At 39.1% G+C, this 24,427-nt stretch overlaps 1 protein-coding gene across 1 annotated transcript in view; it reads left to right on the top strand.

The window, feature by feature from the left end:
• Positions 1–404: 404 nt before the first annotated feature.
• LOC115624083 overlaps positions 405–24,427 on the top strand; it is a 73,053-nt gene continuing 49,030 nt past the window's right edge. Inside the window, exons 1-7 of the mRNA XM_030518676.1 lie at positions 405–2,132; positions 3,049–3,477; positions 3,517–3,769; positions 5,063–5,156; positions 5,221–5,340; positions 6,770–6,845; positions 7,471–7,600. Coding sequence (XP_030374536.1) covers positions 984–2,132; positions 3,049–3,477; positions 3,517–3,769; positions 5,063–5,156; positions 5,221–5,340; positions 6,770–6,845; positions 7,471–7,600 — 2,251 coding nt within the window. The 5' untranslated portion in view covers positions 405–983. The remainder of the gene's footprint in view (positions 2,133–3,048; positions 3,478–3,516; positions 3,770–5,062; positions 5,157–5,220; positions 5,341–6,769; positions 6,846–7,470; positions 7,601–24,427) is intronic.

Here is a 24,427-nt window from a genome sequence, read left to right as displayed (position 1 = left end):
CATTCAGTAATAGTAAGCCAAACTCTAACTCTGCTCTTATATTAAGCAAAAGACTTTGAACTAATTATTTCTCTAGAAGCTATATAAACTAATGCGTATGTATGGTTAGAGTTCTAGATAGTAAAACCCGTTATATTGTGATTTAATTGAAATACCCTAGATTACATAAATAAATAATTTTAAGCGTTGCCGTTTTGTTGAAGATGTTTGAAGTTTTAGGTTAACATTTCCAAAACAGCTGAAGATGTAAATCTTCTAAAGAACTGGCAAGCATATTTTCTTTTATCCTTTGATTAAAAATTAATCAATTTGCAATTAATCGTTCTAAGCGTTCGTTGGTCTACATTCGAGCTGTGGCATAAATGTTTTCTTTATTATTCTTATTGCAGGCAAGCCATTTAGCCATAAACGACACTTTTGGCTGTGAAAAGCCACAACAAGCAGCGTGCAATATTAAAGAAAAATAACAAATAAAAAAAGATAAAAAAAATGCTGCACTGAGAGAGCTCTGAAAGAGATTCAAATTGGCGCAGAAAAACTAGAACAAGTGCCGGAACATCTCGCAATAGCTGGTAGGAAAGAAAAAAAAATAGAAACAAGGGAAAAAACTGCGCCAATCAAGTGGCACAAAATCGATGATGATGCCGCCGCCATTGCTGGGCTTAGCGGCATTCTGGATGTTGTCGTTGTTGTTGTTTTTGTCATCAGCATACGCATTCAAAAATGTCGAAGCGTAAAAAAGTCAAAAGGAGCAGAAATCGATCAACGTGTCAACGGCAACACTGGAACGTGACAACGAGGACAACGAGGACGACAACGCCAACGACGACAAGAAGCAGAGACTCTGAAAAAAAGGCAACTAAAGGAGGTGCATGAAGAGCCCTTGGCCAGACTTCGAGTGTTTCTTCAAAGGATAATGCAAATAGTTGTAAACAAGAGGCAACACTTTGAGCAGCAAGCATCGCACACGAAACGCACCCAACATGGCGGATGCGGAGCTCAACGATAGCGATGGTGGAGGAGCGGCTGCAGGTAGCACTGGAGCTGCAGCTGGAGTGGGAGCTGAGGGAAGCACGCCTGAGCGCAGTCATGAGGCGAGCCGAGAATCGGCCGAATCCTTACAACTGCTGACCAAACTAGACAAGGCTGTGTCCACAAACGACATACTGCTGGACCTGCAGCGAGCTTTGACCTACGATGCTGTCTTCACCACGCTCATCGAGAATAAGATGCAGGTGCTGAAGCGGGAATACGAGGAGCACAAGCGATCCAAACGGAAGAAACGAAAGTCCATAGGACGTATTTTTCTGCCCCGCAAATTTTTTGGCTCCCGCAAGCCCGGCGGAAGCGGAATTGGAAACGGAGCTGAAGCAGCCAGCTCGGACAAGGACACGTTCTACCACGCGGCGATGGAGACGCCAGAGCCGTTGACAAGTGCCAGCCAAAGTCAACGCGACGCAAAGACTGCCCAGGGACTGCCACGCTGCGATGACATCGAAGTAGCTTCCGGTTCGATAGCCAGCCAGCTCTCGCAGAGAATCAAAACAAATGCGAGGACGGTGCTGCCTCAAACGCCGGTGGCGGCCAACGCTGATGACAGCGTGGCCAGCACACTAAGTAATTCGTCAGGTCGCAATGATCAGACCTCGCATGCCAGACATAGCCTGCTGGTCCGCGCCCAGACACACATGCCAGCTGAGCTGGTGAGCACGTCGGACGAGTCCAAGGAACTGACAATGGCTCCCTCTGAAATGCGAAATTCCACGGCGGCGACAAATGGCGAGCTGCCAGCCTCTTCCTATGACAATACCTCGTTGGGCAGTGGAGCGGACAACGGAACCGCTACGGTTATCACAAGAGGCTTGCACACTTCCACCATGGCCGATGACAGTCTGACCTCTCTGCGTGGTAGCATTGAGAGTCTATCCTACTCCAGCTCCCGGTGCACGGTCAGCTTCGGCGGCACCGAAGTTATTCCCGACGATGCCGACTCGATGGTCGTCGAGCGCGAACGTGCACACCTCGCCAGGCGTCTGCGCATACTGGAAGCGAAGTCCATTAGTGCACAGTGCAGCCCCATCTTTCCCAGGCATGTGGCGCGATCGCTGCCACCACCCATGCCACAACAGGCGGTAAGTAATGAACGCATTGCATCTTTTCTGTCGGCCCTTGCAATTTAAATTAACATTCCGCATTTCACTAGCGACCAACAAACCTCTTCTTAAAAATTATTGAGAAACCTTTTAAGACTCGAACATGTTTCATTAGGTACATTAAAATACGTTCAGGAGGAATGCCATCCACAAAGTGTCTAATATTATCTTAGTAGCGAAAATTATATAATTATAATTTCAACAACAACAGCCTCATCAGCAACAAATTGCCATGAAAAAACTTGCATCGAGTCTGCTATAGTTCACCGATTTCTTTTTATATCCTGTAATAAAATGTACGTAGGAGAATTAGAGTATTTATGTCGTTTAATAAAAATTGTTATGATTTTTGATTCTTTAGTCTTAGATCGGAATTATAACTCCATATTTGTAAAACCGATTTCTTAAGATGTCTTCTTTAACTTAAGAAAAAATAGTATCGTATTTTTACCTGCATTTTTTTTTCGATGAGAAAACTATTCATATTTCACTCCACAAAACTGAGAAGTCTTATCAAATGTTCTTGTTAAAAAATCCATTTAAAAACTTTCTCCACTTAATAACACTGACAACCTATGGTATACCAGCAATTGACGCAAAATTGTTTGAAACTTGCAGCTTGCTGCAGAAACTTTGTTTCGTTGAATTCGAGAACGTGACCAAGGACTATCATTTATAATTTTTACCCACAACTTTTAAGAACAATTCTCTCAAGCATACTTTAACAACTCTCATTAGCAACTCGGTGTCCATAGCGAAATAAATTTAAAAACTTTATCACGAATTTATTGCTGAAATACACCAGCAAGTGTGACCGAAAAAGCTGACGAAGCTGAACTTCCATTATAAGTAGTCCTTAACTGCAAACTATAATATATTTGTGTTCGCTCTGCAGCGCCTGCACGTTGTCAATGTTCCATCCAGTCTGGCGAAGGCTCATGTGGCACTCGACATCGAGCCACTGCCTGCGCCGGAGACAGCCTTGCCCACAGCTGCCGCAACTGCCACAGCTCCCGAGGTGTTGCTGCTGCCTCAACGTAAGCGCCTGCTGCCAAAACAAATCTCCTGCACGGACAGTGGTGTCGACTTCGACGCTGCGGCTGCCTACTCCCGATATTTCTCGCGACAAAACACATCCGAGGACAGCGCCAACGTAACGGTGAGCACAGTCCTGGCCCAGAGCGATTCGCAGTCTCTGCATGCACCACCCAGCTATGCAAACACGCCTTCGCCCACAGCAGCCCAAGGGGTGCTGGGTGGCAGCGATCGCATCAAGTCAAAGAGCACTGGCCTGCTCCCAGCTCCTGAGCTGGTACCTCCCCAAGTTAGGGCTGCAACAATCAATACTGCAACAACGACAAAGGCGACGCAAGCTTCGGTTATTATTCCTATAGAGGACGAGCCAGTAGCGCTCCCCACAACGCAGCTAAGCAAATTGAATCGAATGACCTCCACCTCAACGGGCTCGAGTGTTGCCGCCACTGGATGCTGCACTGCAGCCAAGTCCGTCACTTCGCGCGTCAAGGAGAGGCATGGCACGAAGCCATCAGTGCCTTCGATGGCAGCACAGAGTGCGGGCAGCGATGATGATTATCGGAGACGTAAGCGTAAGTACAGTAAGTGTCGTCAACCTTATGAGTTCAATTGAAATGGTTAAGGCAAGGGCGTAGGCAGCTTTTACCAAAGGGGGGGCCAACAAAATTAACATTTTGATTAAATAATAACGATGCATTTAAAAAATAATTTATGCATATGATCAATTAAAAAACTTCAACAAATGCAACTCGGTATGGAACAATATTTTATTTTTGTCCCCCCCCTGGCTACGCCCTGGGGTTAAGGAATGGCATATTCAATTGGTTGGTAATCCAATCATTATCAGGCAGTGGGAAGGCACAATGTAAAAATAACTAGTCCATCTTACTTCCAATTAGACAATTCCACGGGCTTTAAACATACTCGGCTCTCTTTCCAAAGACCATTCAACAGATAACCACATTGTTTTTGTTTTTATAAATCCCTCTTTGCAAGTTTTTTAAAATGATTAACAATATTTGAATTTGAACCAAAGCGAACCAAATATCGGAAAGAAAGCATTTCTGCAAAATTAATTATTAATTATTCGCAATTTTACAACTTACAAGTATGTATACAATGGTACTTAGAGGGAATATATTAATTTAACTCCATTATAAAATTATTATTTAATATTTGTTCTGTTATTAGCAGTAACAAAGATATAATAAGGTTTGTAATCAATATCAATATATAATTAATTTGAAATAAATCAGGTGTTGTTCTGTAATGGTTTCCTTAATGTGGCTGCAATCAAATCGTTTAATCTTGTTTATCGGACATTCAGATTTGCCAAATCAGTTTTTAATGTGTCGAGATTGATGAAATTTATTTTCAAAATGAGCATTCAATAAAGAATGTAAACAATTGAGCCGCTAAGATGCAGTTGTCCAGACACCCTTGGTGCAACCATTTGCCCAAATAAAAGCCTAATTTTTTTTATTTGTTCGCATGTGTTTTATTTCAACACTTGTATAGTAGAAATGGAATTGAATAAGAACTGATATATCGTTGTTAAAAGCGTAAGTATAGAGTGTATTCCTCGAAGTAATGACCTGTTCTTGGTTCGAACAAGCTGCAGTTCCTCAATTAGTATTCAATATCTTCGGGATGGCTCAGCTACCTGCTGATAAGCTAGTCTTCCTTACCCCTTCTATTGATTATGATTGTTTCGCTCTTCTTTAATGAACATTTCGGTTCAGAAAAAGTAATAACCTTTTTTCTAAGCTAGTGACTGGAAATAGCGAATGAACTAACGATTTCGATTTTACTCGTCAATACTTTGCTTTGTTGTTGCTCTTTTCATTGTCTACTCTATTATTATTATTTTTCAGAGCGTTATCATCGCTGCTCGGATCCTGCGGTCGTCTATCCTATGCCCAATGCTTTGCAGCACTATGTGCTCGGCATGACGCCCGATGAGCCCGTGTATGTATCGCACATTAGCACCACGTCATAACAATCGCCCACTAATCTAATTTATTATTAGCAGACAGTGTCCCTATGTCGACGATTCGCAATACGACTTGCAACTGGACATGGACGCTGATAAAATCGACGACCTCGAGCATATAGTCCCCAGTGGTCATCAGCGACATCGTCGCAAGCATCGGTGAGTCAGTCCGTCGGTCAATCAAAATGACAGCTGGGCACATTGAGAAATGAATGAAATGGCCAGAGCGCCTTTCGATTAGACATCATATAAATGGTTGGGGGCATGTAAGGCATAGGCACGGGGATGGGCATGGGCAGGGGCATGGGCATGAGCGTGCTGATATAAATGCAGTGCTTTGTGTTGCAACAAAAGCTGACGACCTTGAGCTGCAGTAATAAATGTTTTGCTGCAAAAGCGTTTTGACTACCTGACGTTTCATTGCCAAATATTCGCCCTAATTCGTTCCCCAGAGTTCACAATTCGGCCGAGTCTGGCTCGGCTGGCACGAGTAGACAGGAATTGATTGACAAGCTCTGAGTGAAGAGCTCCAGCCGTGGGTGCGGGGAAGCGGCAGCTTTGAAGCTAATGTCACCGTACCGGACCATTTAGCGACTGCTCCATCCCCAATGATGATGCCACTGATGTTGCTGTTGTTTTTTTTTTCCCGGCAAACACTTCCGCTGCATGGCATGGCACGCCATGGTATATTATTCGAAGAGTTTCGTCATGGGAGCGGGTGCTGCTGGAAATTGCGGCAGCTTTATATGTCGGAAGTTGTGCAAAGCCAAAACGGAAATAGAGCAAATGTGTTTAAGCTGCTGTCATCGTGTGCGGCAAGGCTGGTACGGTTAGGCCTAATCTTTAATGCGGCAATGGAAAAACGAAACATGCCGCTTCGACAACGGTTCCTGAGACCGCAGATTATCGCAGACTCAAACTAAAGCAAGGCATAGGGCGGAAACTTTAGGCACTACAGCTCTGAAATGTATGCGTTAAGTTTTGTCATGTTTCTGCCAAAGTTGACAGCTTCCTTAAAATGTAAACAGCCAATGTTTTGTGTTCTCTATAGTAGTGTTGTTATTTTGCAATACTGTGATGTTTATGCGAATATGAATTATCAATTTAAGAATTCATTCAATTACTACTATACACCTATCTACAAATTTAAACCATCAGAAGGAACTCTTAATTTGTATTAGTTAGTTAAATGAAAATTATATAAAAGCGCTTCTTTTATAATCGAGAAATAACAACTAGCTAACAACTGCAAATAAAAAGATTATTGTTTTGCTTATTTTGTGGATCAGTTACCCAAATGCTCCACTGAACATTCTTTAATTCAACTCCAATCAGCTTTATTTACGTGGAAAGCACACATCTAAGCAAATAATTTGCTGGTCTCACCTCTGACGAGCAATAAAAACAAATTTTCTTAAAATAATCAAAATAACTTAAAAAGTAAAAACACCAATGGGAGTTTTTAAGATAATGTTTTAAGGATATTAATATAAAATTATTCTTTACCTGTGCTAAATAATTATATTGAAGCTATTGTAAATTATATTATAGATGTTATTATAATTGTTAATTGACTCTTTTTTCGCAGGCATCGCCACAAAAAGCGCCATCGTCATAAAAAACCCAAAATATTAGTACAGGATTTGGACACCCAAGTAGTCAAGGTATAGTACAAACAAATACGTTTCCAGATATAACAGTGAAAAACCGCGAACCTACTCCGGAAATATGATATAGTAGTCTACTTTCTATATGAAATAAGTAGTAATAACAGTACGATTTTTAGAAATGATTTATTTGCAGGAATATGAAGCCTAAGTATTTGTTTTTAGCATAATATACGCTAAAGCTAAGACCTAGTTTTGCATAAATAATTTCGATGGACCAATCAATATCGATTACCTATACCCATAACCTCCCCGTGAATGGTACAAATATCAGATCCAGAGCAACTTAGTCTGCCCAAGAGTAAGAGCCCTGTAACATTTCTTTACAAGCAAACATTATTCGGCACTCAGGCGAACGTTTTAGAGATCTTTCGAAATATTTTGAAAAGTTATATAATCCTTCGTGATAAAATAGACTAAAAGAACATGATATTTGTGAACGCGACAAAAGGATCTTTTTTGTGGCTGCTTTTTTTGTTTCCTGTCAACGAATGAGTTTTGATAAAATAGACTAAAAGAACATGATTTTTGTGAACGCGACAAAAGGATCTTTTTTGTGGCTGCTTTTTTTTGTTTTCTGTCAACGAATGAGTTTTAAAAATAGTATTTGTTTATTTCATAGGTCATTGATCCGCACGATCTGTCGAAACGTGCACGCTGGACCATCATAGCCACTGCCTGTCTGCTGTTGCTCATGTGCCTAATGCTGGTGGGCGTGACGTTGCGCATGGCGCCCATAATTGACGATATGGGTGAGTGCTTTTTGACATTATTAGAGCCCCCAAAATTTGAACAAGCAAAAAAATATATAATAATATGATATGGGCTTGAATTTAAAACCCTTTAAATAACCCCCAGTCATAAAATCAGACAACTTTAATGGAACAGACTAGTTGTAAAAGGCGCGCTCGAAATAAATGAATACAAACATTTCGATAATATCCCACTGTTGTGATTTTTGTAGAAACATACTCGTAAATAATAAACAAAAACATACTAAATAGTATATGTTAGTAAGGCATTTGACAAGAATTGGACAAAACTACACACACACACACACACAAACCAATACGCAACTTAAATATGGTTATGATGATACAAATATCTAATGCCACGTGAATTGTATTTTTTTTTCGTTATATTTCAAATTTAGAATTGCTAACGAAATGTAAGTACAAAGACGCCAAAAAGCAAAACAAAACTAAGAAAATTGTGGAAAGCCCCAAATGCAGTTATTTTGTAAATGCTTAATAGTTGCATATTATGTTGTCAAAGTTTTGTGATTTAGAAAGCTTTATTTATGGTTCAAATATTGCAGTTAAAACGGTTGTGGTTTGGCGCGCTGTTGCCATAAAAATATCCTTAAAGCAAACTTTATATTTTCAAAGGGCTTGTTTAGCAGAGCTTACGCATACTGTTAAAGTTTGAGCTTAAAGTTTTTGCTGTTATGTTACAAAGTTGTATCAAAGTTATGTGAGCTTTTAAAAAGCTTTTTGGTTCTATTACAGCTTGAGTGGAGGTATTTAAGAATGAAACGAAGCTTCGGCTCCTGGATTATTGTTGGTTCGCCGCCATTGAGTGAGTTCTACTATTTGAGTTTTTTACAATTTGTTTTTTGGGCTGGGACAAGCGGGCAAGGCTGTTTACTCACTCAATGTTTATGTGTGCCATTGTGTTGCATAACAGCGCACACTAATGGCCGCAGAACTAGGACAGCGAATCACATGTTGCATTCCTGCCGAGCACACACACCCACACCCACACAGACCCGCAAACATTTACTTGTACAGCATGCATGCAGTTCGATAATTTGGTTTGCTGAATTTATGCTGACAAAGGTGGCGCCAAAAATAAAAAAATAAAATAAAAGGACAAAAGCGCGATGTGAACTGTGACTAATTCGTTTTTTGGCTTAAACAAGCTTCAGCATGGAATATTGGTTGGCTTCATCAATCATGCATGCTTTTTCCCATCCCTCTTCATTACTTTATGTTGCATTTGCATTGTCACTCAAAGAGCCCAGCAGATCTGCAATATTAATTACTTGGTAACAACACAGCGTCGTCAGGTAAACTCAGCATTAGCAGACGCTGCAGCCATTATAGTCGTAACCTTGCAAAAGGCTGCGTCAACTGAGGCTCACACAATAGATGCAGAAATGGCAGCAGCAGGAGTTGCCGTTAGGAAACCATTGCATAAGTCAAGGTGCCGCACTTAATCGGTTAACTGAAGGGGAAACCCCAGTAGCCGACCACAATGGGGCGCACCATAGCGTGACAATGCCTGGTTAAAACTAATTTGTGTGTTAGCTTTTTGGGTTTCGCCAGCAGACACACGCACGAACGAACCTTCTCTGGCCAGAATGGTGGCCAAGGAGCGTCCAAAGAAGGCAGTGGCAGCGCCTGCTTTTTGTGGCATTGTATATGCGTTTGCATTGTGTAGAAAAGTAGAATGCAGTTATGCATTTCTTAAGCTAAATCAGCACCGGCAATGACAAAGCAAGCGCGCCCGCTCAGCACAATGGACCAAACGCTGGCGCCGCCATTTTTTGGAGCGGCGGAAGAACGCCCTGCATGGTTTGCCAGCCATCTGTATGTATGTGTGTGTGTTTGTGTATTTGTGTCTGCTTTTTGGAATGTTTATACGTGATTGTGTTATAGTGAGAGTCATAAATTTGTTTCAATTGTTGCGGTAATACTAGTGTAACAGTTGCGTTATAAATTAAATTATAGTGCTCTTTTACTTTCTTCATTATCCAATATTTCAGGCAATATTAAATATAATACATTAAATATTAATTGAAATCTGCACTTAAAAGATAAGCTTACTGTTATCCAAAAATAGACTACCATCCGGAGATATATCAGTGCTGACTTATATTTATGTTTCTGTTCGCTCTTTTCAACCACCAGGAACATTTTTCATCTGATTTATTACCAACAGCAATAGTATGCCACAGAAACATGACACTCAATAATATACGTTACAACTGCAAAAGCTTTAAAAATAGAACAGTTCTCAGAATTTAGATACAAATTTTTGCAGAATCCTGTTTCTGACATAATCATGGTCAAAATCAAGGTATTCAGTTTATCAATGCAAAGACAGCATTTAAAATGATTGCAAAACACTTTTTTTATTTAGGGAACGAAATGCAATTGAATTCAATGAGCATTTGTGTTATTAATGTACTAACAACGATTTAATTAACAGGCTCAAATTAATCTGACGCTTCTAATTAAAGCAATTACCGATTACTCTCGTTATTAAATCAAAAAGTTGTGTGACAATTGAATTAGATTTTGCAAAGAGTTTTAAAATATGCTTTATTTATGTTGTTTTGTGATTTATTGTGCTTATTGCTGTCTTGCACAAGTGAAGTTGATCAAATAACAATTAAAATTAAAGACATTAATTTGATTGATAAAATCAACTTCTAGACGGGCTAACTAAAGTATGAACTTCAACTTCAATATTTTGTTCGAGCTACGAGAGAATGGAGTAATTGCATTCACAATCATATTACAATTGAAATCATAGAAGCTTAAACTATTTATTTATCAATTGCTGTGCAGAATCAATAATCTTGTTATTGAGTATGCAATTCTCTTTCCATTTGTAAAAAGTAAGTCAAGGCTATTGCATTTCACACATTTCATTACAATTTTTAACATGTGACCTAACAAAAAAAATGCAATTATCATAAACCAATAAAGTTTATAGTAAACAAAATGTCTCGTTTTTAAGAAGCTGGATCAATTTTCAAATACATTTATACCAAAAGCTGTAAAACTTAGCTATCGAGAATCGATTGAATCCAATTTCGCGTTGTTATTTCTTTAGAAAAAATATGAGAAAATGTAATAGAAATAAACGTTGGAAATTACTTCAGAAACATTGGTATTAGGTTTATGAAAGCGTTGAACGATATTAAGAGAATGATAAAAATAGATCCGATGTCGGCTGAGAGGCAGGTGGTGTTATTGTATATGAACACGTTTTTGAGTGCCACTCTCGCAAGTTTTGTCAGTTTTTTCTAAAGTTATTTTATTTATTTGATCGCATCAAACGAACTAAGTTCTTAGAACTGAAAAGTATTTTTCGCTGTTCGTGCAGAATCTTCTCATATATCAATACTCGTTTGCAAGTCCTATTTCAATCAAAATTTCCGAGCTATCGCATAAACGGCGAACGTAATCTTAAGTATGCTTGTGTGTGTAGCCATGTATGGAGAGGTGTGGGGGGAAGGGTACTCCAAAATGCAAAGAACTCAGCTGCAAAATGCAGCACAGCTAGCAGCATGTTGAAAAGAAACCCGCTACGCTGATGAGGCGGTTAGCGCGGCTTGGCTTGTCAGAGTCGTCGTCGTCGTTGTCGTCGTTGTCGTCGTTGTCGTCGTGTCGTCCTGCCGTCCTGTCGTCCTGTTGTCGACGTCGTCGCTGCCGTCCTGTCCTGTCCTCGCTGTTGACTTTGCTGCTAGATGAAAAACTTTCTGCATGCGCACAATTTCCGCGCGTCGTATTTTCACTGGCCCGCGGCTTTTGAGTGCGTTGTCATTTTCGTTAGCTGCCTGACTAACAGTTGTTGTTGTTATTGTTGTTGTTGTCGCGGTTGCTCTTCTTGTTGTAGTTCCATTACTTGCTGCATAAAACAAATGCACATAGTTCCTTTGGTTATTATCCACTTCCACTTGCACGGCACTAGTAACTGCAACCAGATGCAGCAACTACAACTACTATAATAACAACAACAATTTGTTGTGCGCTTTTGGCATAGCATCTGGGCTCTAGCTTAATCAACACGCTCGTCATGCGGGCAGCAAGTCGCTGCTGTCGTCGCGCCCATTTGGGGCTGCTCCCGTCCACTACTACCACAAAAAGCATTCCGATTGCCCAGCAAGCCGCAAGTATTCCAGCAGCAAATTATTTTCATAGCTGTGGCTTAAAAGCTGAAATGCTGCTCTGACGACAACGAAAATGGCGGTGGCGCCCAAAAAAGCCAATCCCTAGCTCAAGCCCAAGCCCAGCGCCAGATACAGCTCGGGCTCCGGCTCCGGCTCCGAAGTGGGCCGTAGCCGTAGCACATGCCGTTGCTCAGCTTGTGCCAAAGCATTGCCATTGCCCCCGGGGCATTGCCGGAGTAACTTAAAAAGCCAGGCAAAGAATTAAAAATATTTACAGTATTTTGAGTGAGCGGAGCGTAAAAAAGAGCATGTAAAAACATTGGAATATGGCAATCTGCATGACTTGTGGAGGACGAAAAGGAATTTACTGCCACAATGACAATGCCAGAGCGAGAGCGAAAGAGCGAGAGAGTGCGTGACTGAGACACAGAGATAGAGAGAGAGAGAGAGAGAGATAGGACACTCTTTGTGTGTGAGCTGCGGCTAACGGCATTTGAAAATGACAAAACTCTGCCTGCAGAACAGCCAACGCGCAAAGCATTCCAAACAAATAGGATGAAACATAATTCAAACACACAGCCTCACGCACACACACACACACAGACACATACACACAGCAGACCAACAGTAGGGCGGTTAAGCACACAAACATGACCGGTCAAAGCAAATAGAAATGTCTACAAAGCTGCAACTTGTTTTTGGTTACACACAGGCACACACACACACACACACACACACACTTTTTCATTTAAGCAATTTACAGAACGCAAAAACAAATATCGACAGCTCCGACTCCCATTTCTGTCTTCCAGAAGCCGCGTCGTCAGCTATCGTTGCTGTTGAAGGATTTGGCAGGAGGTCTGCCTAGGATTAAGTTCTCGCAAAGTTTCTATGATTAATGATGTTTTGGAAACTTGTCATTGCTGTTTACACGTTATTCATTCACATAGCTGTTGTTGTTGTTGTTGTTGCTACTGCTACTGCTACTGCTGTTGCCGTTGCTCATTAGTTGGTTCATAATTTGAGGCATGCAAATCAATCGTACTGATTCGCTTCTGCCGAATATTAAGTATCTGCTTACTTAACGTAATCATAGTAATGCCCAAAACTGTACTGCATAGTTCATTTAATCAACATAAAATGCACTCGAGTGCATTAAGCACTTAGTGTGCAACAAATTTCAATGCAAACTGCCCTGAAGGAGGCGTCAAAAGTGCTTGAGAAAATCATGCTTTTACTTCCTTTGCTCTTCTCCCCTTCTCGGCTTCTAATTGCCGTAAATGCAGGCAAAATGATGGCAAATTCACTTTAAGGTAAATATAAGTAATTAAATGTAGCCGAAAATAAGCTTTAAATTTACTCTTTAAGCAACTAAGCTCTACTGAGGCTTCCCAAAATTGGGCAATGCGAAATTAATTTCCCAGAAATCGAAGCAAATACGGGTACATGGCGCATTCATTAGAGTGAATTAATTCAATTATTTTACAATCGAGTAGACGCAATGCATTAGCGAAGGTTTTTAATAAATTCCAGGACCTATTATACAAAGAAAACGGTGCATGGGAAGAGAGCTCTCGTCATAAAACAAAAATAAGTGAACACTTAATTTGGGAAAATTGAATTTTTCAGCTGTTCCGCAAGTTATATTATTTTTTAAAATACTGGATATGTCAGCTTAAAAGACCGAACAAGAGTTGGAAAATAATTTGAGGAACATAAACAAATGCTATAGAAAAACCATACCTATGGAAACCTATCACTTATTCCAGACAAATCCATACAAGTTTAGTTAACCGAATAAATATTTCATGATCTTTTTTCATTTTTACGTGTATTTACGTAAACAAAGTAATTATTTAATTCAAGTTGCACATTATTTGAAGACAACATGTTTTTGACTAGATATAATAAAGACTTGCAATCTCCAATGAGTTCTAAACTGGAAAAATGTTCCAAAGTTCTATTAAGCCAACTTGCAGGAAATTAAAAAAGTTTCTTACATAACGACAGTCCACTGTAATTACAAATAGAAGAGTCGTGTTGGCATTTACTCAATGCTACTTAAGTGTTCTATTTATGTTTGAGGCCGCCAGGGCCCTCAAAGCCACAACCACAGCAACTTAACTTTAATGTTCAGTACATATACATATTTATATACTTATACGAGTACAGCAAGCATCGTACATGCATACATATATTAGTTGTTCAGTGCAAAGGCTTCACGTTGTAAACGCCCAACTGCCAACAGTGTGAAACCATAATGAGATGAATGCTCTCAACAGCAAAACAAAAACTTCAACAAATATTTGCCAATTATTTAGTTTCGGCTTTGCAGCTGCCGTTGCCACCAGCACTGACCACGGCAGCAGGAGCAGGGTGGGGATGTGCACGGTATCCAACGGCGCTCGGCATCAGCTTCAACACCGACATTATGATAATGAATGAACATTACAGAAAATTAGTCAAAAAACTACAGAGTGTGAATGGGAGCGCCAAAAAAAGTTGCCGGCCACAAACTGTGCGGGCGTGCCAAAGACAAATGCCATGCGCTGCGGGTACTCTGTCTGTCCGTCTGTCCATCTGTCTGTGGGAGTGTGAGGGTGTGTGTGTGTGTGTGAGTGTCTTTTAAATACTCATTACAAAATGAATTTTGAAAAAGTTTGATAAAAATCCTATTATAAACATAAATAAATAGACTGGCAGCCAGAAAATGGAGCGTGCTTAAAACTCTGGTCAGAAGGCTGTGCCACATCCTTGTCGTCCTGCTGCCGCAGCCGCTGCCACTAATGCTGTGTAAACAACATGAGTGCCAGCTTATACACTTTTACACTTCCAGACGTGGATATATATGGGTGTATATGTGTGTGTGTGTGTGTGTGTGTGTCTGTGTCTGTGTAGTGCGGCAAAGCCAAACAATAAGGCAGTCAGCTGTGAAAGAAGAAGAACAAGAAGAAGTAGAAGACGAAGGCAAAAGCGGCTGCTGCTTGTCAGCCGAAACTTCATTAGTGTTCATTCGCTATGTACATTGGCGGCCGTGTGCCGAGGGCAAGACCCACACTCACACATATTCAGTGTGTGTATGTGTGTGTGTGTGTGTTTGTGAGAGCAGCTACTTTGAATAAAATGCCTTTTTTATAGTTTTGCATTTTACACGCTCTAGAGCTGAGCTGGGTTATGTTTCTGTGGCGTTTTATGACACGGGGAGCTGCTGAATACGGTGGACATATTCAATATTCATATTTCTCAACGACTGGAATATTTATTACCTTTGGTACACACACACACACACACACACATATGTATGTATTGGCAGGAATATTTACTTATTTGCATATGTGAAACGAACTGAAACGAGCCGAACTCAACTATGTATGAGTAGGTCTGTGTGTGTGGAAGCGCGCTTTTGTAGCCATTTTCAACTAGAAAATTGTTTGTTCAGCAAACCGCTGGCAAAATTTAATTTCAAACTGAAGACATTTTCATAGTAGTAGCAGCAGCAGTAGCAGCAGCAGCAACAGCATCAGTAACCGCAGTAGCGACCACTAAAAATGGCAAGCAAAATTGCTTTGCATGACCCGCAGCTGTTTTTTTATGCCGCCACTGTCGTTGTTGCCGGTTCCGTTGCTTCTGGCCAGCAGGACATTGAGCAGGGTAGCAGATGCTTAAGTGGCATTTAAATAAAATGCCAATAAATGCACAGGTTTTTCGCTTAAAAGCGAAAATTGAAGTATGCCACAAATCGTTCCTTTAAATCAAAGCCCACTCACATAATTCAATAATAACAGTAATAAAAAATGTACAGCCATGCAGAATTATTAAATTTTAAATGGACTAAATGAGTCTTCAGGCTTCAATACAAAATCATTCCTGTTCTTCCTATTTTCATAAAACGTTCAATTTTGGAAATAACAATGCTTTTGCATTTTATAGAAAAAGGCTCCATTACGTGTTCTAGTTAAAAAGCTATAAAATGTATATTTGTTATGAGAGACTGCTATTTTTGGAAATAGTTTTACGAATCTGCTATTTTGTTCTGTCTTCTTAAATAAACATTTTGGACACATGTTTATTTTTGTTAACAGAGTAAACCCGCTTCTTTGACTCCATGAAGTTGAATAAATATTATGCCATCACAATACTTTCATACTTTGCTTGCTCGACGTGTTTTGGACATAGTTTCTGTGTTTGGAGACATAAGTTAATATATAAAAGGTTGTAATAAAACATTATAAATAAAGCATGAGCTTTCATGCGTTTTCTGAGGCCTCCAGAAAAGAAATAAATATATAAGAAAGTGGCCAGGAATTGGTTATTCTTATATTAAAATGTCATTCTGAATAAGCAGGATAGCTTTCAATAAAAGCTTAACTGCTAAAAAGGGCTGGAATAAAATTTGACTGTAAAAGAAATTTAAATATTAGAATATTTATAAACACACTTTATTTTTGCCATTTGAAGGAAAAATATTTAGAAGCGAAAATAACATCGTTTCTCAGAACTGAGAACGAGAACTGCTACCAATACCTTATGCTTTAATTAATGCCACAATAAACCGTACTATGTGGAATTGATTATGTGAATAATACAATTAAAAATAAAACCGTTGCAGGCATCGTGCTCCCTTTTTTTTATAGTGTTGTGTGTTGATATATTTGGTTTAATAAAATGAAAAGCTGACCATGACCTCAAGCAAGCAAATCCAACTCAAATCGTTTTATATGTCTGCATTGTCGCTATAAATGGAACAAAATTGATTAAATTAGGGACGGACACGGACTATATGAAAATTAATGTTTATAGTCAGATGCTGTTTTTGCTCTGTGAAAAATATTACATAAAATTATAGGGATTTTTAAGTTTGAAATAAAAAACTCAAACTTAATTGCATACAAATTGATATTGAGAGTTAAAATAAACTTAGTCAATAATCATGTTTGTATTCAAGTATTATTAAATATTTTCTATATTACCAGTCGATTTTGTTTTGTTCCAGATATCTTTAAAATCAACTTATATATTTTGAAAGAAGTAATTTATCATTATAATATTACATGCAAACAATAAGTACTACACTTTCATCTTTCAACTTTAAAGACCTGCTCCAGCATTCTCGCTTGGTCGCAATATAAGTAAGGTACTTTGTTAATAAGTAAGGCACTTCAAGTGCAAAATTGTGCATGAAAAGGAGAATATTAAAATCATCTGAACTGCCCTCAAGTTCATTTAAGGACCAACTGCCAACTGACTGTGAAATAAATATTGTAAGCAGAGGGGCAGCCAAATGCAATTGCAACTACTTGTATGAGATGAGATGATGATTGCCTGCGTGCTTTTTATAACTGAATTAGAACAATGCAATTCAACACGCCTTTGCCACTTACTTTGCGTTACTTTGAGGCAGACAGACGTGAGGTGCGGCCATGTGTAAGTGCACCTGGAAGAGTTGTGCCAAAACTTTACTATCATTCATACCTCTTTTTCTTTCATAAAAATTGCGAACGCAACACATACACGTACATACACACGCGTTTAGTTTCTTCAATTACCAAATGCTGATGAAAAGTTACTGCTAAGCGGAACAGAATTCCTTGCTCTGTCTGTTCCATAGAATATATGTATGAAATGTACATAGTGCTGGTGTGTATTATCATACATAATTTCCGTTGTGGTATAAGCTGGGTTCTGAGTAGAATGGTTGAGGTAGTGGGAGTTGGTTTAGCATGTTGCGTATTGCGTATACCCCCTGCAATACAAGCTGCTGCTGCTGACAATGCCATTGAATGTGTAGCCATGTGTGTTACTTATTCGAAATATTAGCATACATTTTGAGCTGAAGGCGCGCCCATATGTGTATAGCGGACGAAGAGCGTGTAAAAAACCAAAACAAACCTCGTCTAAGCTTTCACTCAATCTTCAAGTCGTGCAACACGTGACAAGTGAGTGAGTGCATGAGTGAGCGAGTGAGCGACTTGAGCGACTTGAGCGCCTTGAGTGAGTAAGCCGTTTGAGTGAAATGTACGAACCTTGAAAGACAACTCACACGAAGAGTGCACAAGGATGCTATGACAGTGCTCAACATGTTGCTTCGTGAATCAAACAGTTGTAGTTGTTGCTGCAGCTCCTGCTCCTGCTGTTGCTGTTGCTGCTGGATTCGTAAGCGCGCCCTTTCGAGTGAAAAAGTCACTCGTTGGCGCCCACGAGCCCCAACCGACGACACATGAGGACGAGCAACATTTTCAGCTCGGCTATGCTGCCCACGAGCGCCACTGGTTCTGCTGGCTGATAAAGCCAAAGCACAACTAAGTTACTGCTGACTGAAATATGCTTTGGTCAGTTGAACATTTTCCATGCTGTGATCAAGTTGTCTTTTCCTTTTGAGCGCCGAGCGCTATCAACGCCTTGGGCCATTCACAAACGTATCGAAGTGCAATAAATTGAACAACATCAAGTGCAGTGCGTACGCAACTGTATGTGTGGGTGTGTGTGTGTGTTCGTTTTAGTGTGGGAGTGTGAGTGTGTGAGTTTATAGGTGTAGCATGCAGCTGCACTAATAAGCAGAAAATGGGCTCTAGGGTGCGGCTCTGCCTCTGTGTCTTCAATGCACACTGCCCGCACTTGTTGGGTTGAAAAATTGGGTGCACTTTTGATTGCTCGCAAATTAGCGTGTGCTGCTTCATAATTTGGACGAGTCCTGAACCTAGAAATGCCAGTCACACTGGCTTCGCTGTTTTTGATGTTCACTGAGTTGAACTCACGCTGCTGCTGCTGCTGCGCTCAGCCGTGGCGCAAGATGGTCAGGAAGCAGACTTTCAAATGCATTTCATTCGCTTGCTCTCGCTCACACGACACAGACGTGGGTGTAAAAAGTCTGTGGGCAGGCCACATGCATGTTGTTAATAACAACTTTTCCGCATGCCCAATTGCTGCCACAGCCAAGCGAGCGAGTTAGAAACAACAGCAATAGAATTTACAAAGGCATTGTTAGCATTGCTTTTAATTGCCAGCTTTGTGCATTTGTGTGTCTGCAAGTGTGTGTATGTTCGTGCGTTTGTGCGGTTTCAATACAAGACTTCGCTAAAGTTACAATTTTAGTTCAACGGCAAAACATTTTCGTGTAACGACGGACTGACTTCCATGCATTTTATAGTAATAAAACTAATTAAAAAGTAAACGAACACAATTTAATGAAAATAAACAACATTTTTATAACTTAATTACCATCAAAAACCGTAAAGATAGCCAACAGTAAACGTAACAGTAGCAATGGTTTCGTTTGAGCTGCGACAGCAACAACAGTAAACGCAACAACAATAGCAACAATGACAAGGATAGTGAAATGATGTGATGCTAAATTGCCGTTAAATAAATAAACTGTAGCAAAATTCAATTAAAATCGAAACGCAAGTGAAATGAGAATCATATCGAAATAAAAATAATTAAAACGGACTCGGACGAGTGGCCACAACCACACAGACGAGGGAAATTAAATAAAATAAATTCAATCGCACTGATCTGAAGCGGAACAACCGCAAAGACTCACACTCATATACTCACATAGCAACAGGAACAGACACAAGGAAGCGCTTGAGCAAGGAAGGAGCGCAAATAAATGCTCATTGATTTTTAAACAACGGCCAGTAAGGCAAAAGCAAAAACCCTCAAATGAAATCAACGAAGACGCCCAACTCTAGCATGGAACCACCAAAAATTGTAAAGTACAAAAGTTCTAAGAATTGCAAAATAAAAAAAAAACTTCCCCCACACACATATCAGCACTCGCACTCAGCACCCCTTAAAAAACTGAAAATATTCGAATACACAACTCACCAATTCATACTTCGAAAGCTAACAAAAAGGAGAAAAAAAGAAAATAGCATTTCATGCTCATGCACATACACATGCACACCAATATCATTACATAGTATAAAATTCTTACCCACACAGACAAGTCATTCTTCAATACTTATATATTTCCTTTGCATATTTCAAGTTGGAGTAACAAAATAAAAACGCTTTTATGTCACTTAAAAATTTCTAAACAATTGAACAACAATGACTTTCCCTTATTCCTCACAATGCAATTCCCCATTTTTATTAAATAATATAACAAAAGCGTCCATTTCTTATCAATATGAATATTTTCAAAGTTATGTACACATATTTAATCTTTTGTTTTTGCCTATTCATGCCACAACAACCTATCTGTGCATCTTTGTTAACGTAATGCTATTCTACTCGTGTTTAGCATCAAGTGCATCAAGCAAATTGAATCAAGTTTCAAAGCAGACATTTTATTAATAGACTCCTATATAGGGAACACTCGATGGGCGGCAATTCTATAACTAGCAAATACTACCATATATCCGGGCATTAATACTTTAATGCAGTAGTTGAGCGTGAAATTGATTTGTATTTATCGACTAGCAAATTAATAAACACCTATTTGTTTGAGCCGGGCAAACAATAGTTTAAGGGCAACCGGAATTTAATTTTAAAATGTAATGCCGAATGAAACCCACATTACCAAATGCAAATGTCATTTAAATATTAATTGAAATTCGAACAAAAGCAGTATTCAACACCCACACACATCCTTTTTTAGATAATTATAATTTGTTTGGAGTTCATGTTCAAACACATACACAATTTTGTTAATTAGCTCTATTGGTTATTCAATATGATCAAGATGAATTTAATTGTTTCACAGCAAATAGTGTGAATTATATTACATGTACATTACTCATTGTGTGGTAATAACAAAATGATGGGGAGATTTAATTCTAATAAGATAAAAGCTGTGCATGCTTTACCTTTTGCATTTGATATAACAGCCCAACAGTTGAGTAGGCTTTCATATAAGGCGGCGATTCAAATCCCACAACACGAAAATAAACTTCGTGTGTAACTCCCTCTCTATATGTTATTTGTATTGTTTCTGTAATGCTTCCAATTTGTTGAGCTTGTCTCCAAACGCATATTTAATCATTTACATACAATACAACAAAGAAATTAAAGCCCTTCAAAATAATGCCTGCTTGTAGGCACTTCAAATCAATCACACTGTAGTCCGTCTGTCTGTCTGTCTGTCTGGATGAACGCTTGAATTTCGGAAACGGCTGAGTCCACATTCGCCAAACTTGGTATGCAGACTCTTCTAATCCTTAGGCAACACGACTTTAGTTAATTTTTTGATTTTCCTCGCCATCTCCTAGCTACAGAATTTCGTCAATACTGTTCACATTTCGATTGCGCACGGACTCTCTATGTAATTATCTAATTCTGTTTCAAATTTCATTCAACGTCATTACCAAAACAATTGAACTCTAGTTCTACGCCGAAGAACTGTAGAGCGCATATAACTCAGCGCCAGAAGTTTGTTTCTCTCTTGTTTAATAGTATAATCACTACAAATATAATAATTAACGCCTTAAAAGGCTACACATATATTTCTGCTGTTGGCAGAAAAAGGCATGAAATGAGTCTTTTGCAATTCGTAAAAATTCAAACGCTTTTACTTTACATCCAACGAATACAACTGTTTGTTAAAGAAAGGCTTCCCTTAAAATATTTAAATGGACCTAGAATTTTTCAACAATCCATGCAATAACCTCTAGCTATGGATTTGGGTCAGGATTTTTTTTATACAATTTACATTTTGAATGCTTGGAAAATATTTTACAATTCCACGTGATTCAGAAATTAAAACTACACCAAACTGAATAATAAACTGATTTGGCTGTAAGCCAAGAGGTCAGCTTTATTCCAAAACGCGAGCAAACGAAAAGTTTGTAAAGCAAGGGCGAAAACACAGTAATCCATAGAACAGGCGAACTTTATTTTTAATGCAGCCGTAAAATCTAAGCTGCAACATAGATGCTGGACTAATAATGAAACGAAATTATTTAAAAGAGAAAATTGTATGTATGTGAAAATGTATGTTTTAGAAAAAAAAAACCGAAAAACGATACGTGCGGAAACAATTGAGAACAAAGCCGTTAATGTAAAGACTCGAAGAAGTTGTTATGATTAAATTTTTTCTTTACAAAACGAATCACACTATGAACTACGTAAGCACTGAGGAAATTTATATTTCCGTCAGTTATGTGTGCCACGTTGTCAGTTTATTAAGTTTGTCTGATTGATAGCACTATATAGAATGATGTTTTTCCCAAATTTTTAGGTTTTGTTCCAAATCTTTCGGTTGCAGGAATTTGATGTTGATTAGTCAATCCTAAATGGATAATATTCTGGCTGAAATATTTAAAAAATGATTTTTCCTTAAGCAGGAGTGCTTTGCTGGAAAAAAGAAAGAACACAATTTTTTTCAGAGAAATTAAAAACGTTACTATATACACTTTTTTGAGCACTTATACGAGTATATTCGAGATTTCGTATTTAAAATACAAGTACATACAGTAGTCGTAATTAGTTGTGTATTATATATCTAATAAGGTGTGTTGGCTAAATTTGTTCTTTTGTTTGCCAATTGGGTCAGAATCAATGTTAGAAAATCAAATAAATTTAAATAAAGTACATGTAGTAGCTTAATCTAATCACTTGAATAAAAATTTGTCCAATCGATGTAGCTTACTATTATATAAACGATAAAATTCCAACTAACTAGTGCCCTTCTTGTCATCTTGTTAAGTGCCAATTAAAAAGCTTTTGCTCGTTACCAACAAAATTCATTTCCAGCTAAATGAACTGGTTTTTAATTAGTCGAAGTAAAGCGTTGCATTGATTCAATACACCAGCACATGTACGCATAATCTCTCGGTAAAATGATATTCGGAAACAAAGTCTCTTTACACAGCAAATTCAAATAATTTTGTAAAAATTAATTAACAATATTTCTATTGAAATTATGAAGCAGCAAAGACAACCCCACCCCAAAATGCTCTTAACCCTAAGCTTGCGTCACATAATTTTAATTAGAAAAGTTTTCGCCTTCACTCCCAAATAAAAAAAGAAAGTGGATGTAGAAGGCAACATAACACACAAAAAAAGAAAGAAACTTAACAACTTTGGGATTAAATTAAACATATGCCGGAAACGAAAATTGTTGTAGCATAATTTTATGGGCAGGTAACTGGAAAACAACAACAAACAGAAGCTGCGCAAATGTCATAAATAACTTAACGTGGTATAGTATATTATACGAAATTGTAATTTAATGCAAATACAGACGCTTTTAAACGCCGTGCAATGCATCATCGTTTTAAGCGCTCTTTATTGTTTCGCGGGGGGGCGTTGCGTTGAGCGCGTTACACTCATACGGCATGTTGACCAGCGGCGGCAGAGCAGATCTGGAACAGGCGGGCTGAACAGTCGTGAAGAGAGCGGGGGAGCAGAGGCGAGCAGAGCAGAACAGAACAGAATAGAATAGAAAGCAGAAAAGTGCCGTTGGCGCTGCTGCTGTTATCTCAGCTCTCTCGCCCTTCTGCTGCTAAACGTTTTGGTAGCACATTTCATTGCATGATGATGTTGCTATTGTCACACACACACACACACACACACACACACATACTAAAGCACACATAAGTGCTCATACGTACGTACGTACACCCATGAGCGTGTTGGCAGTGAGCTGCTGATGGAATTATTATGTGCTCAACGAACCGCAAAAAATCTGTGCTGTTGCGCTCTATTTTTCATTTTGCCCATCTCGCATATCTCTTCTCCTTTCTTCTCCTTTTTTACATTATGAAATACTTTTTCCGCTACTATTTTTCAACTTGTGCGCACTTTTATCTTTGGCAGCAAACGAACAAACAAACAAACAAACACAAACACTAATATAAACACAGCCGTCAGTTTTGTGTGTTTCATGTTGTAGATTTTCAATCTCCCTCATCCTGGCACCCATCCCCCTGCATTTTTTGTACATGACAGGGCACAAAAGTCGACAGTTGATGTGCGTAACGCATTTGCGGCTACGCCCCAACTACCCTCAGGTGTGGGTGGCGTGGTCGAGGAGAGAACGGAAAGGACTGCAAATAGGTGGAAAATTTTAACAACAGCGACTTGCTGTTGCCTTTGACTTTGTCCTGTTATTAATTAGTGGTCATTTCTTACAGAAAGCTAATGCTCTTGCCGTGGGCGCTCTCTGCATTTTGAGCTCGTAACAAACGACAGCAGCAGCAGTAGCAACAACAGCAACGATTTCCAAGAACAATCACAACTACAACACCTTCGACCAGGTCAGCAAGTTTGCGACAACTTAGAGCAGAGTTGCAGCAACTTAGACTTTGTCTTCGAATTTACCTGTTTAGTGATTGCTTTATAAGTCGCTGCTGTCATTTGTAGTGTTGTTGTTGTCTTAGCTGCTGTTGCCATGACTAATAAATCAAGTGCGTGTGGCAAGCAAAAATTAATTAGTGCGCCCTGTTACTGACGCCCAACATTGATAAAAAGCTGCCCTTAATTTGTTTCATTCGCAGGTATATACAGGATCGTATTTTATGTAATATCCAGGCTATATACAGCTATGACAGTTAATCATTTTTTTATTTCCTTTCTTGTTCCTGGTCGGCCACACAAAAATATTCACTGTAATTTGTCAGAAAAGTTTCGTCCGCTTGTTCAACTAACTTGCAAGGTTACACTTGCTACATCGTACAATACATACATACATACATACATACATACATACACACATACATACTCCTATATTATA

Source organism: Scaptodrosophila lebanonensis, unplaced genomic scaffold, assembly GCF_003285725.1.
Source record: "Scaptodrosophila lebanonensis strain 11010-0011.00,11010-0021.00 unplaced genomic scaffold, SlebRS2 tig00000001-arrow-pilon, whole genome shotgun sequence".
Taxonomy (NCBI): domain Eukaryota; kingdom Metazoa; phylum Arthropoda; class Insecta; order Diptera; family Drosophilidae; genus Scaptodrosophila; species Scaptodrosophila lebanonensis.
Note: the sequence above shows the minus strand (reverse complement) of the source record. Positions and strands in the feature narration are given on the sequence as shown.